General features: G+C 45.2%; 1 protein-coding gene across 1 annotated transcript in view; it reads left to right on the top strand.

Annotated features, from left to right (window-relative positions):
• The window catches only part of LOC138468137 (spermatogenesis-associated protein 7-like), a 1,832,011-nt gene that overhangs the window by 1,177,088 nt on the left and 638,264 nt on the right, over window positions 1-16,659 (top strand). Inside the window, exon 8 of the mRNA XM_069608567.1 lies at window positions 11,720-11,781. Coding sequence (XP_069464668.1) covers window positions 11,720-11,781 — 62 coding nt within the window. The remainder of the gene's footprint in view (window positions 1-11,719; window positions 11,782-16,659) is intronic.

The raw sequence follows: 16,659 nt of genomic DNA, 5'->3' as shown, positions 1-16,659 counted from the left end.
TCCTGGCTTTCTATCAATATCACACTGCCTCTGTTGCTCCCAAGGTGAGGCCATGCTGAATGCTAATATATTCTGAATCGTAGATTTTTATACCAAATCTGACTCTGCAACGTGCCTTTTGCCATTTCCTGGATGCACCGCCTGATTTAAAAATAGCAGGTGCAAAGTGGCCCCACAACAAGGGTGCATCTCCATTGCCAAGTAACTGAGACTATTCTTAACCAATCGTACCCGCCAGCAGGCGGAAGCCGTCCTCTGACGAAGGCGGAAGAAAAAGGCCCTGTTTGCCCCTGTTCGCCACAGTGAGGCACATCTGACCTAGCACTATTGTACCTTTGCATACCAAACTCATAGGTATGTTACGGTATCCTCTGTGCCCTACTGCCAACAGACCCTCCTACCTGCATGCTAGAATCTGTGTTCCAACTCGTCAACGATACAATAGCACTGAAACCTTAGTCTACCGTGCACTGCGGACTCCTTTGCACAGGTAAGCTCAGTTGATTAACATCAGCATGGCCCGGCGTCGGCACTTCCGAACCCCTCCAACCTGCTCCATTTCTCTGGTAATGTGTTAAGCCTATCGCTCACAAGATTGCCCTCATAAACGTAATCCCTGTGCCTATCATATACAATGTATAGGCCTGTGATTAACTAGCCAACCTTCTGCCACAGATCTACGATCGGCTATCCTCTGTTTATGACTTGTTTTTGAACAGTTTTTTAGATCTACAGTTAACACAAATGCACTGTACTATACTCTGCATGCATTCCAATCAACGTACCGCTGCAACCTGAACGACTGACTGATTCTCTGCACTGTGCTAATGTGTAATAACTACTGTGATGACTCTCATTTCAATTTGTTAGGCCAATTTTTTTGCGAGGACCTATGTCACCAAATCTATTTTAAATGATTCACCACTATATTTGCAGCCCACCAGCTGATACTTTGCTACTGATCCTTATACTGATCTGATCTGAAACTGTGATACTGATCCATAAGACCTACTTGCCCTGTAGTTGTTGTGGGAGTGCCTGCCCCTACAAACCGCTTCTGTCAGCTGCACCTGTTTCAAACTACCCTAGACTCACTTCAGTATCCCTTAAATTGGGGCACTAATTTAGGGTAGTCAAGCGCAATTAATTAATGTTTGGAAACTGTACTTGCTTACTCTGTGTTTGTAACTATGTATGCTTCTACCAAAAACCTTAGGGCCAAACTCTCGATTAGCCTATACACTTTTGTCACCAATTACAAGTGCCATCACCATTCAACCTAACTCCCATTCTTCTAACACTAGTTTGTATACCTTCTTTGCCATAAGCCCACTCACAATGCCCATACACCCCAATATTGAAAGCTGCATCAAGCCCATTAACTTTCTCCCACCACTGATTCTCCCTAGCCGGATTAAACCCACCTCATTCCTACCCACACTGAAGCTCATGTTAAACACCATAACTATCAGAGCCTCCACACAACCTTTAGAAGCTAATATCTCCAACAACCACAACATGACATGTGGCATCCGACAAGTCCCTACCCCGAGTAGACTCAATACCATTCCTAAATCCCAATCTGTCCCCACATCACCTGTTGCTAATCGCCCATGCCCTACTAAAGCGAGAAACGCCAGGCTTGGCACCAGACTAGGCAAATCGTATAAAATACCTCTTGGCCATCTGCCTACAAATAACCATCCACAATGCCCAAAAGAAATCCTACCCAAATATCATAGAAATAAAATTGCACCTCCTAGCAATTACTGAGACCTGGCTACTTGCAGCAGCAGGCCCCTCTCTCCTTACTGCTAAGCCTGACAACTATATGGTCCTTAAAGCTGATAGAGACCCCTCCAGAGGAGGTGTAATTGCCTGTATCGCCAAAGCTACATTGGGACTCAGAATTGCCTCACACGCCCCTACTAAGCCATGTGAACTATTGACTGTCAAACTTCCCCTCTCCAACTCGTGCACTATAACAATGCATCTGATTTACAGACCCCCTTGGGCCTATAGGCTCCTTTGAAGAGGAAATCATCACCCTCCTCTCCACCAACACCTAGCCCTCGTTGCAAATCTTTAAATTTGGCAACTTTAATCTAGGTTTTAATGACCCTAATGACTAACCTGAAATGGCTTTGGCCAATTCCCTGGCTGATTTAGGCCTCACTCAGAGTTCCCTCCTCCCCACAAATGAAAAAGGAAGAATCCTAGACTGGGTTGCTGACTTCAACTGTGTAACCAACAGAGTTGCCATCGAACCGCAACATTGGACTTACCTCTTTCTACTTACATTTAATCTTCAGGATTGTATACCTCCCAATAGAGAAAACCTTATTGCTCCACCCATTCTGACTAGGAACAAAAATAAAATTATAGTGGACAAGCTCAAATCTTTTCTCCAATCTCTACTTAGACCTTCACTTGCCACCTCTGATCCAGCAGAACTATTGGATCCTTATAACAAAACTATCACCAAGGCCCTAGATAGCATCACACCCCTGAAAACGCATAAAAGTAAACCTAAAGCACACCTGAACACCTGCTTCACTGCCAGACTTAAAGCCATAAGAAATGAAAAAAGGAAATGTGAAACAATCTGGAAAAATAACCCTTCCACAACCGACAAATATATCCTTCTAAAAATCTCAGCTTAGTATAAAGAAAAAATTATTTTAGCCAAACGTGACACTTATAATGAAAGGATTGATAAAGCGAGTTCCAGCACAAGAGAACTCTTTAACATTCTAAGAGAACTCTAATCTCCTACCCAGCCAACGGATAACTGCACCAAAGACAATAACTGGTGCACTAAAATCCAAGACGTCTTATCCAATAAAATCACTTCACTCCAAAAGAAAATAGCTATCAAAAACTGAATCTGCCACCTCAAGCCAATACCCCGAAACATAGCCCAAATCAACCTAAACTGCCTCAGCGCTGCAAATTCACTGCAGTGTCCCCCCGAGAAGTACAAAACTTTATGGCCTCACTCAAACCCTCCAACTGCCAAGGAGATACTTGCCCATCATCTGTCATAAAGGAAACAGCAAGTGAACTTGCCCCCTTCATTACTAAGTTAGTTAACGCCTCCTTCCTCACCTGCACTGTCCCCACCAATCTAAAAAACTCATTGGTCCTCCCACTCCTAAAAAAGCCATCCCTGGACCCAAGCATCCATGCCAACTTTAAGCCCATCACCTCAGTCCCTTTTTTACTAAAGATTATCGACAAAGTAGCCTACAATCAGATACAATTATATTTGGAGACCAACAAGCTTCTCAGACTCCATCAGTCTGGCATCAGAACCCAACATGGCACAGAAACGGCATTGATTGATCTGAAGATCCAGATTGATGACCTGAAAAACAAAGGAAAATCAGCTCTCTTGCTCCTGCTGGATTTGTCAGCCATTTTTGATCTGGTTGATCACAAGGTGCTATGCAATAATCTCTCCACAGCGGCCCATTTTTCAGCAGAAGCAACAGCCTGGATCCAATTCTTCCTTAACAATAGATCCATGAGAGCTTTCTCAGCTTCGGCAGCAGCCGATCCTATCCCCATATCCTGTAGAGTTCCACAAGGATCCTGTGTATCGCCTACCATGTATAATGTGTTCACCAATCCATTGTTTGATGATCTGGACCATCCGGGTGTCACCTACACTAATTATGCAGATGACACCCAGATCCTCATATCTCTAACAGGCGATTATGACAAAGACCTAGCTCTCATTAACAAAATCTACCTCATCATTCAGGCCTGGATGGCCACACACGGCCTATGCCTGAATGATGAGAAGACAGAGCTACTCCTCTTAGCCACACCCGTCAATCTGAAAAGCAATCAACGCCTCTCCTTCAACATTAATGGGAATGACATTAAGGTGGCTAAAGATGTAAAAACATTGGGTTTTTATGTAGAGTCCTCCTTGAGTCTGCGTAAACAAGTCAGTGCAACAGCCTCAGCGAAAGCATACACCTGCAAGCATATCCACGCCTGCAAACACTTAATTTACACAAAAAGCTGCACCACTCTGGCCAGAGCATTAATATTGTCAAAAATTGATTACTGCAATGCACTATACCTAGGTTCCAGCAAATACATCACCAATAAACTCCAGATCATGCAGAATAATGCACTCAGAACTGCCCTGGGTATCTCCAGAAGGCAACACATCTCAGGGATTAGACAAGACAACAACTGGCTCTCCATCAACGAGATACTACAACTCAAAACAGTTTCCCTAACCCACAAATGTCTCAATCACTCAGCCCCTCCATACCTCGCTGAAAAATTCTCCAAAAACACCACCCGACCTACCAGATCGACTAACTCTGGCTGCCTAAAAGTTCCCAGGTACAAAGCAGGTGACAGCAGTTTCCCTGTAATGGCTGCTCAACTCTGGAACTCCCTACCTACCACCTTAAGAGCTGAACAGTCTTTCTATAAATTCAGGAAAGACACCAAACTCTGGCTCATCTCCAAAGACTCACCATAGTAGACCCCTGCCTGCTATCACCCTCCTGACCCGTGTATCAGCACACCTTCCCTTGTCAATACGCCACCCTCCACTATTGCCTCTCCTTCTGACATCTTGTTAGCCCTCTTTGACACCTTCACCAGGTATCCCTTCACTGCATACCCATGCTTTGAATCTAAGAAACTATTTTTGCTGACAATGTAGATTGCTTTTGTATTTGAAGCTGTATACTATTGTATGTTTCCTTTTGTGTAAATAAGACATTTTTACCTATGAAGTTGTATACTACTGTACTGCCTTTTTCTGTAACTAATAAAATGCATATCTTTTGTAAATGTGCCCAGATACCCCTGAGTTTGGAGCGCAAAATAAATAAACTAACAAACAAACAAACCCCCTGTACTGATAGAAGAGGTTTAGATGGTACTAATTGACAGGGAGTTCTTGGACAAACCCTTTGCAAAGAAACAGGAATTCTTGCCAGCAGCATATATTACCAGTAGCAGTTTTGTGAGGTGCAAAGTAACATTTTCAAGTTATCATTTTGTTTCACTCTTGTCAAACCCTGATATAATATATGCATTTTTAAAAGGAAAATATGAACGCTTTTAAGGCTATATTGATTAGTTTAACTGCATACCTCTCTAATTATTCCTTAAAATGTCTTTGACTTTTAATGTCGACAGCTACATATTTGCATAGATCATCACTATACAATATACAATATACATGTGAATATGCAGTAGTGCATTATAGTACTTTATAGCATCTGTAGTCCTTTCAATTACCTAAACATTTTAGGTTGTGGCCAAAACAATAGTGTGGAGAGTAGAGAGATGGGAAGGGTTGTTAAGAAGCTGAACATTTGACTGGCATGCAATGGATGCATTGCAGATTGTTATTTGTTTTATCTTGCTGCTCACGCCCCTTTCTTCTGCCAGCATGTCTCACTGTAGGCACGAATACACAAAAGAAAACTGCTGAGCCCTGTAATTTATGGAGTCTTAATCACGCTCACTGTCTCTCATCCTAGTCCTGCTCCCTCATTGTAGTCCATGACCCTAATGTCTCAACCATATCCTAGTTTTAGTTGCTAATCCTAATCCTATTCTCTCATCCTAATCCCAGTCTCTCATCCTAATCCCAGTCTCTAATTATAATCCTAGGCCCTGTCCGAGTCTCCCATTCTAATGTGTGTCCCTCACCGTAGCTCTTGTTCCACATCCTAGCCTCACATTCTAGTCCTGCACTCCTGTCCTAGTCTCACATCCTAGTGTCTCACCCAGTGCTAGTTTGTGTTTTCCGCCATATAAACCAAGGAGGTGTTTTCCTTAATGTGTTCAAAACAGCATGCTTTCCTCTGCCAGCATTTCTCAGAGCAAGCACCATTAACCATAATAAAACTGCAGAGCTCAAAGCCACAGTCACAGGATTAGTCCCTGTCACAGTTCTAGTCCTCATTACAGACCCTGTCACTTCTCACCATAGTCCTCATTACAGTCCTAGTGGCAGTCCTAGTCTTCGCCACTACCCACATCACAGTACTAGTTTGAGTCCTCATCCTCATCTCAGTCCATCAGTTTCTCACAGTCTTAGACCTCATTATAGTCTTAGTATTAGTCCTCATCACTCTCTTAGTGCTCATCACATTCCTAATCTTAGTCCTCACCACATAACTACGGCTCCTCCCAAATCTAGTACATGCCACAGTCCTAGTCTTCAACAAATTCCCAGACCTCAACTACCATAACGGCTATGCGCCACCAGCAAGGGAGACCAGTCCCGCTCTGTGCCTGCCACAGAAATGCACGGCTGCGATCGCGCACCCGCTCTCATTTGCAGTCACACCGCACGCCTAGCCTTATCCTACGTACACTAAGGTTAGGCTACAGATGCACTCCATCCTCAGCTCGCACTCATTCCGACCTATACTGCGCTGAGACCCGAACTCTCACACCCCCTATCCCTGAGGCCCAAGCACCAGTGACTATTAGGAACAGAAATGCTGGACCCATTACGTTTCCAGCACCTGAGCCCTCTGTGGCCTCTATGCTCACTAATCTGAAGGCTGGTCACACTACGCCCATGGCCGCTGTGGCCTTCAAGCCCCATAACATGCTGCCCATTACTGATGTTGCTATATTGTCTATGCCTAAGCCCTCCATGGCCCCTGTGCCTATTGTTGTGCTGCCCACTATTGATGCTGCTGTGCCTAATGTTGTGCTGCCCACTATTGATGGTGCTGTGCCCATTGTTGTGCTGCCCACTACTGATGCCGCTGTGCCTAATGTTGTGCTGCCCACTACTGATGCTGCTGTGCCTAATGTTGTCCTGCCCACTATTGATGGTGTTGTGATGCCCACTATTGATGCTGATGTGCCCATTGTTGTGTTGCCCACTATTGATGCTGCTGTGCCCATTGTTGTGCTGCCACCTATTGATGCTGCTGTGCCTAATGTTGTGCTTCCCACTATTGATGTTGATATGTCTACCCTGCCCTCCGCTGCCCCTCTGCATGATTCCCCCTCATCCTCTAAGACCAATTCTACCCTCAGGTGTGCGCTAGTTAACGCCCGCTCACTACCTGCCCATGCCTTAGACATTAATGATCTTATCATAAATAACAACCTTGATATCCTAATTATTTGTTGTACTCTTTCATTACTGCGTCTGCTTGTCACCTTGACCTGTAACGGCAATTGTATACTCTTTGACAATTCTGTTGACCACTGTGATTATATGTCATGCATGTAACGTTCGACTAAGATATGCGCCTGGTTGCCCTTGGGCCTGGTCTGCGCTATATAAATAAAACAAATACAAATACAAATATCACTGAAACCTGGCTCACTGAGAGCTCAGGCCCAGCAGTATCTCTTGCCATTCCACAAGGGTACACCATCTTCAGAAAAGATCGAGCCCCCCAGAGAGGAGGTGGTGTAGCCCTCATTGTCCGGGAAAGTCTATCCATCAGAGAAGTGGAAGGGAAATTGGTCGACAACTCAGACTACCTCCCACTAAAAATCTATTTCTCCCACAACTGCACTATCAACCTGCATATTGTCTACAGACCTCCTGGTCCTATCACAGACTTCCATGACGCCCTCATCCACTCATTGTCATACAACATTAAAAAGACCTCACAAGTCATCCTAATTGGTGATCTTAACCTAGGGCTCAACGACCCTAAGGACTCCCACGCCAAATCCCTCAAGAAGGCCCTCACCACCTTGGGCTTCACACAATCTGTTACAGACCCTACCCACATCAAAGGACGCACCCTTGACTAGGTCAGCCAACATAACTGCTCCATCCAAATGATCGCTAACAGCCCCATCTCCTGGTCTGATCACCACTTTCTTCAATTCAACATCGATAATAAAAAAGGCCCTCCTGAACCTATTACCCCCCTCCCTGCAGCACTCGCAAGGAGCTCACGCCTACTCACAGCCCACAACTTAGCTCCCTTTTTACAGGTGCCAGGCCTTCAGGCCCCCTTCTCCAAAGACCCAGAAACTCTAGCCAACACCTTCAAAGAAATCGTCGCCCTAGCAGTCGACTCCATAGCTCCACTTACCCTAAAAAAAGCCAAGAAAATCAAACATTCTAATGCTTGGTTTTCTAAAGATCTGCTTGACCAGCGCGCACTGAAGAGGGCTGCACTCTCTGCCTGGAAAGCTAATCCCTCAGAAGCCACAAGGAATGCCTTCAAAACCATTTCCACCTCCTATAAAACCAACATCACCTTAGCCAAATCCTCAGCATTCAACTCTAGGATCAACGACGCCAAATCCGGCTCCAAAGAACTATTCACTATTTTTAGGGAGTTAGAAAAGCCCTCTGCACCACCTCCCTCTCTCCTTAAAGATGAGAACTGGTGCAATAGCATTCAGTCAGCCATGCTTGACAAACTTAACCTACTCCAAACTAAAATCCGCGGCCACCAAAAAGCTCTCAATAACCTCATAACCAGCTTACACAACACTTCACCTAAACCGCCCACGACTATATCCCCGCCACCCTCCACCTCCCACTTCAGAGATATGACCGAACCTGAAGTGATCACCCTGCTCAAAGCCATCGTACCCTCTAACTGCAAAGGAGACGCCTGTCCTGCCCAACTCATCAAAGACTCGGCACAAATCCTAGCACCTTTCCTTACTGCATTTATAAATTCATCCTTCCAGTCTGGACACGTTCCATCTGGTCTTAAGGAAGCATGGGTTTGCCCGCTCCTCAAGAAACCTTCCCTTGACCCAACGGTTCCAGGGAACTATAGGCCCATCACCACCGTCCCATTTCTACTAAAAATTCTTGACAAAGCAGCCTACCTGCAAGTCCAAGAATTTTTGGAAAAGAACCATCTTCTTGGACTACGGCAATCCGGCTTCCTCCTTCGACACGGCACTGAGACGGCCCTCTTAGACCTAAAGAACCAAATGGATGATATCAGAGACACAGGCAAACCTGCGCTCCTCCTGCTCCTCGACCTGTCAGCAGCTTTTGATCTGGTTGATCACAACACTCTGTGTCGCCACTTAGCTACTGAGGCCAACTTCTCCCCAAAGGCATGTGAATGGATCACCTCCTTTCTCCAGCAGAGAGTCATGAAAGTATTCTCCGACACTGCCTGTGCCACCCCTAGTCACATTAAATGTGGCGTCCCACAAGGTTCGTGCATCGCACCTACCCTCTACAACCTCTTTACAAGACCCCTGTTCAGCATCCTTGACGCAATGCACATCTCATCCAGCAACTATGCCGATGATACGCAGGTGTTTATTCCACTCACAGGGGACTATAAAGCTGATCTTACCACACTCACCTCCATTTACTCCACCATCCAATCCTGGATGGCGGACAATTGGCTCTGCCTCAATAGCGAAGAAACTGAGCTCCTGCTCATAGGATCACCCACCACCTTGGGCTTCCTCGATGAACAGTACTCATCCTTCTCTATTGACAGAATTCCCATCAAAGTCTCTAACAATGTCAAGACCCTGAGAGTCTACTTGGACGCTGACCTGACCATGGACAGGCAGGTTAATGCCATTGCCTCATCATCTGCGTACTACACCAAAGTGCTAAACGCAGCTAGACCCTTCCTATCCCGTGAGAACTGCCTTACTATTGCAAGGGCGATAATTGTCTCTAGGCTGGAATATTGCAATGCACTCCTCATTGGAACATCCCAAAAAAACCTCAACAAACTTCAGCTGGTGCAAAACAATGCACTCAGGGCAGCCACTGGAACATCCAGAAGAGACCATATCACTAAAGTGAGAAGAGAGGTCCATTGGCTCCCAGTCAAAGAGAGAATTGTCTTTAAAACTCTTGCCATCACCCACAAATGCCTCCATGAGCTCGCACCCCATACCTAGCTCAAAGAATCACAAGGCATACTGCCTCGAGACCCCTCAGAAAGGGCTACTCTAACACGATCCTCACACCTAAAATCCGTAAAGCTCGTGCAGGCGGCTTCAGCTTTCCCACACTGGCCGCCACACACTGGAACGCACTCCCTCCTCACCTGAGACAGATTGAATCCCACCAAGTTTTCCTTAAAGCCATCAAAACTAAACTCTTTAACTAACTAGTTGTAAACTGGTACCACCCTTCTTAGGTTGAACCAACATATTGTTCTTTATCATTCTGCATGTATGTGCCTGTCATGCTATGTTGCAATTATTCTAGAAGTCTAAGGCGCCTCAACCTGTATGTCAAACTTCTTACATATTCTTGTAACAGCGCCTTGATGTCCATGGGCTGCAAGTACGCGATACAAATGCAAATAAATAAATAAATAAATAAAACTATGTCTTAGCCCATATACTCATCCTCATAAAAAGCTGTAGACCTTTCGACAGTCTTAGCCATCGGCCTAACCCTTGCAAAAGTATTAACCCTAGTCCCAGTCACAGTCCAGGTCCTAATCACAGTAATAGTCCTAATCCACATCACAAGCCTAGTCATCTACACCGTCCTAGTCCTCGTCATTGTTCGAGTCCTCAAGTTCATCACATTCCTCAACCACATCACAGTCTTAGTCACTGTCATAATACTAGTCGCATTCATAGTCCTAGCCACAGTCCTAGTTCTCATCACATTCATAGTCAATCACAGACAGTCTCACATTCATAATCACAGTCAGTCTCAGTCACAGGCTGTCTAAGTCACAGGCTGTCTCAGTCACAGTTAGTCTAACAGTCATAGTCACCATCAGTGTCATACTCTTAGTCAGTCTCTTAGTCATAGCCAGTCTCTCAGTCTCTTGCTCCCCTTTTTGCCTCATCAATCTTTTCTTCTTCCCCCTTCATATGGCCTTTATTGTCTCTCGTATCTCTTGCTTGCTGTCTCATTCTGTCTGCCATTATTACAGGAGAACCAGTAACGACTTTCAGGACTAATGTGCATTTACTTTATGTTGGTTGGATGAATTTAAAACAAACATAGAGAAATAGATATGCCCTGATTTGAGAAAGGTGCATAGCCGAAACACGTGTAATCCAAAGGGCACACACATCAGATGATTAAACAGTGGTGATGGAAAACTACTTTGGCGCTTGTCTTTATTAAGTCTAAATATGAAGTGTTATAATAGCATGCTTATATTATTGATGCCCTCTTTGCATGGGCATCGTAGGTAAACTGGGATTGGGTAATATTTCTATTTTGCTACAAAAAGAAGTAATTAAGTAGTACATGACCCACTACACATTGTCTGTTTATCAAGTATGTCTATATGTCTATATTCGTTTTCAGAGTGGAACCTAGCCAACATTTGGCCCTGTAGCAGATTGTTTGTTAGGGTTAACAACATTATGTTGGACATTGTTTATAGCCCCGGGTAAGAGGGGGCTTGAAATTAAGTTTTAACATTATTATGCTGCCTGCCATATGTCACATGGATCAGAAGCCTTTATGGGCCTTCATAGCAGGATGTACCTCAGCTGCCAATGTAAAATGTTAGAAGTATTTAATCAGCTGACAGAGGCTGACAGCTCACGATGGAATAGTCACATGATGGTGCAGTCTTCAGCTTGCACATTCTTTGAGCTGGGCCCGTTCTTTATAGGCCCAACACAAATTCATACCTATAAATGTAAACTCCAATAAACAACTATAAATGCCAAAACTATTGGCTTTGCCAATGCTTGCTTTTAAATATATATTTTCGGGAAGCGTACATTTGACAAGGCATCATAACTTTGCCTTCTCTTCACATTTCAGCAAGAGGAAGATGGATTACAGCCTAAAAGAAATTACTCACATCGTTCACAGCTTCTGGAAAAGTAAGTATACAATGGCTGCGTTGATGTCTACAAGTTCATTCTTTTTTTAATCAGCAAGCGCACATTGCTGGTAGTGTTAATGACAACAGTATTGCAACATTTAAGTCTGTTTTGATGTAGAATGAAAACATGACTGTGAAAAAGAACCAAGTAGCTCTCCGTGAAACTGTCAAACAAGAATCAATAGCTGTCAGAGAAGCACATTGCAGATACTTAGGTCAGGAACACATTGTATTAACATCAATGCGACTGCTGCTGAGTGCAATTTGAAAAATCTAGATTAATAATCATATTGCCATTTGCTGTGGCAATTGTGGTGGTTTTGAATCCTAAGGACTAGGTTGAGGGCCTGTGACGGCTGATTGGTTCTTGGTTGAGTCAGGTAACAAGTTCCTTCGGCTCTTTTCCCTAAATAATTGCCTCAGGGAACTCTCTTGGTAGGACCTTATTAGTTTTGATCAGACTGGGCTTCAGACCTCACTGTTTGGGGTACTTGGTAATGCTGTTTTAGACTGTTTTCCCTGTTCACCAAGGCCTGTAGGTTGATGTTCTGCAGCTGTTGCGTAGGCGTATCTGCTGTTTGCTGGGATTATGATGTATCAGTTTGTTACATTAGAATGATCAATTGCCTCTGTTGGGCGCCAAGCTTCAGCTTGGTGGTTATTTGGGGCATTTGTCTGCCTTAATATGTTAGCAGCCCAGTTGACCCTGTACCGTGTTGTTCTGTGGGGTTTCTAGGCCTCACCGGGCCGGTTTGCAGGGACTCGTTCCTGGGGAGGGGTGCCAGCCCCAAGTGGTTCCTACAGGACGGCTCGCCCGCCACAGGCGTGGGGCACTGTTGATCTTGTTGCCCTTCTATTACAATGGTGGAGGAACTTTATGGTCCCCCGGTGTGACACGCCGGCGTGTGGCAGCGTGGTGCGGTTGGTGTTCTGGGGGGGCAGCCAGATGTCAATTTATTTGTTAGAGCCCCATGGGGGTAAATAGGGAGTCGCGGTGCTGGCTGGCTCACTGTGGTTCAGGGACTGCTAGTTGGCGGGCCGTACCTGCTCGTCGTGCACCGGGTCTCTCCACCTTCCTCTCGCAAGGACACGTACCTTCACCAGTGGGGAAACACCAGCCATTTTGCTTTCCCCTTGCCTGATCTGCTGGTTGTTCTCTTCGAGACTGCCACTGGACCGCAATGTTGTCTGCCCCTCACGGCCTCTCATATCTTCCAATGCCAACGGCCTGGGGTGGACTTGAGGAGCGAGCTGGTTTGGTGGGTTGAGCGCACTCCGGATTCCCAGCTGCCCACTGCAACTCGGCACCGCTGCTGGCCACGGGAGGCAAGGTTTACTTCCTGGACTCCGCTCCAGGAGCCTTGCCTGGTGTCATGCGCTGCCCCCAGCTCAGCTTGCCTCTGGTGGGGCGGGGACACACGCGTTGACCGGCGTGGTCCCTTATCTGCCTCAGTGGGGTTCCCCTGCCGTCTTAGTCTACTCCACCTCAGCCCCGCGGGCAGTCGTTGAGAAGATCTTTACGCCTCAGGCTCCTGCCCACCACAGTGTGAACTCTCATTTCCAGCAGCCAGTGGACCGGTGAGTTTTCCGCAGAGCAGGCAGGTTTTGGCACGCAATACGCAGCTTGGTCTAACTGCCGCCGGCTGCCACCCAGCTCCGTCACAGCTGTTAGGATGCACGGTTTCTCTCCAAACTTTCATCAATGGTTCCTGAACGGGTGTTGTTCACCTCCTCGTGTTTACCGGCTTCAGTTTAAGTTCTACTCCGCAGGATATTAATGATAGGATATTGAGGGTTGCGGAGCTCTCACTTCAGGTGGCCATCTTTGCTGGTGCACAACAGCACCCCTGTGCATCATCCCTTCTGATGAGGGCTGCCTGTGAGGAAGTCATGGACCAAAAGACGAAGATACAAAGACAACTTAAATCAGTCATTCTCAACAGAGGGAATTGAAAGACATAGGGGCTCATGCTCATTGATCCGTAATGTCAATGTCATTCATAAAAGTGTAGCATAAACCATTTATGCATTCATTTTATGGTCTTGCTAATTTTCTGGTTATTTGTGTGATGGAGAGGTGGCGCAGATCTCAAGTTATGATTCTTCCCTGCCCTTCCTATGCGCCATGCAAATACTCCAGCTTCTGCGCTAGCATGTATTTGCATGCAGGTGCAAATACTGTGGATTTCTGTGAAATCCGCCTGCATTTTACACCAGCAAGAAACTGGAGGATTCCCTTGAAATCCATTGCAAACGCTGCCAGCCATGCATAAATGACAGACAGCCTTTACTCGTTTTGAACGTTGGAGTGAAAAAGGGTGGCGTTAAAGCTAGTATGCATGGGGGCATTGCCTGGCACCGAGAGTGATGGCTGCCTGATGCGACACTCCCCCGCCCATATGTTCCTCAATTGCCAACACAATATAATATAAAAAACATCAGAAAATGTACTAAAGTACTATCTGACAGAGAGTGTGCTCGATTGCTCCTCTGTCCGCTTTGTTTTCTTTCCGCGGTTGGCCGTGGTGACTGCTCGAGGTTGGAGCGATGTGGCGCTCTACAGAAGCCGGCGCTCATGAAAAGATGAACGAGTCTCAAGAAGAGGAAGTGTCCGTACGGGGCCCTCGCTGTGTTTCAAGTGCGCCATCTCATCATATTTAAATATAGAAAAGGCAAGATATATTTCAATTCATTTTTGTACCTCATCATTTTATAATTAGTTTATGTGGTTCATATTACTGCACCATGCCAAGTGGAAAATCTCATATCAAACTTTTTTGAGGCCTGAAAGCAAGTGTGCAGGTATTAAAATTAGACAACCTACTACGCCCTTTCCACGTGTGCAATCCAAATTTACTTCACAATAGTTATAATGTCCTCTGTGCTAAAAGATGTTCTGGGCCCAACCCGCAACCATGCACACAAGGCTTAAGAGTAACTCCCCTCAACCTATAGCCTCGTCAGACCCTGGTATGGAGGCGATATTGCAGGAATTAAGATCACTCAAACCATTTATGAAATTCATGAACCACAGACTTCAACAATTGAATGACAGTGTAGAGGGGCAGCTGGATGCATTATCCCTAACTCCCGCCCCCTCACCGCCGTCATACTGGAACAGAAGAAACTTAATGGGGACTCCATGAGTTATGCCTATACCGCATTGAGTGCACGAGAGACGATATGCACTCAGACAACGTATCGAATGTACCCTTGAACTGAGAGAGTGGAAGGATATCATGTGGAAGGATGTATGCAAGCACCATTGGGCATAATGTAGTGCTGAGTGAAGTCTAACGAGGGCAGAGTGATGCCATGAAGAAGATATACGGGGACATACTGAAACGATATGAAAATACTTAAGAGTGACGATGTAACAGAAGTGACAAGAGAAACATGTGCAAAAATTATAATGTAATCATGTATGCAAACGAAGAAAAAGTAACTTGGTGACCAATAACTATAAATACTCAGCAACACAGGGTAGATGAGACGTATAGAAGCTTGCTATAGAGGAAAATATAACGTGCAAGGGACGGCCATGATAGGAAAATGGATGACGGCTTGTGTGAAGGTTCAATCCAGCTACCACAAAAACAGACATGCAGTGCAGAGTCAGGAGACGTTGGAGAATTAGCTCTGTGTGTAAAACGAAGAGGAGTCTATGTTAGCCTGGGATCAAGGATGCTATTTGATGAATAGTTGCAAAGCACAAAGTGAGGCAGACGGATAGGTCATGGATGTGAGACATATTTCTATTAGATTAAAGAAGAAGTAAACATGTGTAAGAGACAAGTATTGCAAGTATTGGACAATTTACAATGAACAAAGCTCCTACAAGATGGAGTGAGCAAGTCTATAGAGGCAGAGGAGCAATGACACACAGCATAATTGAGTCAAATAGCAATAAATAAGAGGCTGAAATGGACAAATGTGTGGTCTCTTCACACGTGATTCAGAAGTCGAAAACAAGGGTATTCATTAAGCTGTAGATAAAGGTAGTGATGTGTTTACACTCCCTTGAATGTCCCGGAACAGAGAGCGAGCTACAAGGTCAACTACAGATGGTAAGCTTTGGCTCATGGTCAGACTGATGAGAGATGATGGACTAGTTAGGAAAGTGGGGAGTAATCTGATGTGACTCAAGCACCTGGGTTTCGATTTGCTTATGTGCTGCTAGCCGAGACGAAAGCCCAAGGTTGGGTAGGAATGCCAACCAATCAGTAGGTCTATGGGGTAACCTGCTATACAATGTTGCATAGATCAATGTACTGCCATTTTATTCACTATTATCAGTATTATACATATTTAGAGGTATTTAGAGGCATGCCTTACAGATAAGAGACAGCCAATGAAGTACTAACCCATATGCATTCTATAAGTAGATCTTTTCCCCTAACCAATCCCTCCCGTCGATATGTTTTACCGTGTGCCACATAGGATGATGCCATAGTTGACCCATATTGGGATTTAAAACCTCTGTGTAATCAAGTTTGTGCTTGAGTGTGTAAAGTCCCACTCCCCGTTTTATACATGCAAATACAAACGAATATGACACACCCCAATGTGGAACGAGAACAAGAGAACAGGCTGCGAGAGTTAAGTTTTGTTTATGTAAAATTGGCATCCAGAGCTCTTTGCTGCACGAGAGCGCTCTGGTAAACAACACACTTACAATTGATTAAAAGGACAGAAAACATCATCAGTGATGTCAGATACAAATGTTACAAAAGTTCATTATGATTGGTCACAAGACCACAATGTATAGGTACATGTTGGCGGTGCTCCTCTATGGTTGGCTGCTTGGTTGGCGGGAGGGTGAGCATCACAAGATCCATCTGTCTGTGTCCAGGCAGGGTGAGAGTCAGGTTACGGT

The sequence above is a fragment of the Ambystoma mexicanum genome, chromosome 4q (assembly GCF_040938575.1).
Source record: "Ambystoma mexicanum isolate Mex_15411 chromosome 4q, UKY_AmexF1_1, whole genome shotgun sequence".
NCBI lineage: Eukaryota > Metazoa > Chordata > Amphibia > Caudata > Ambystomatidae > Ambystoma > Ambystoma mexicanum.
This window is presented reverse-complemented; position numbering and strand designations above follow the sequence as displayed.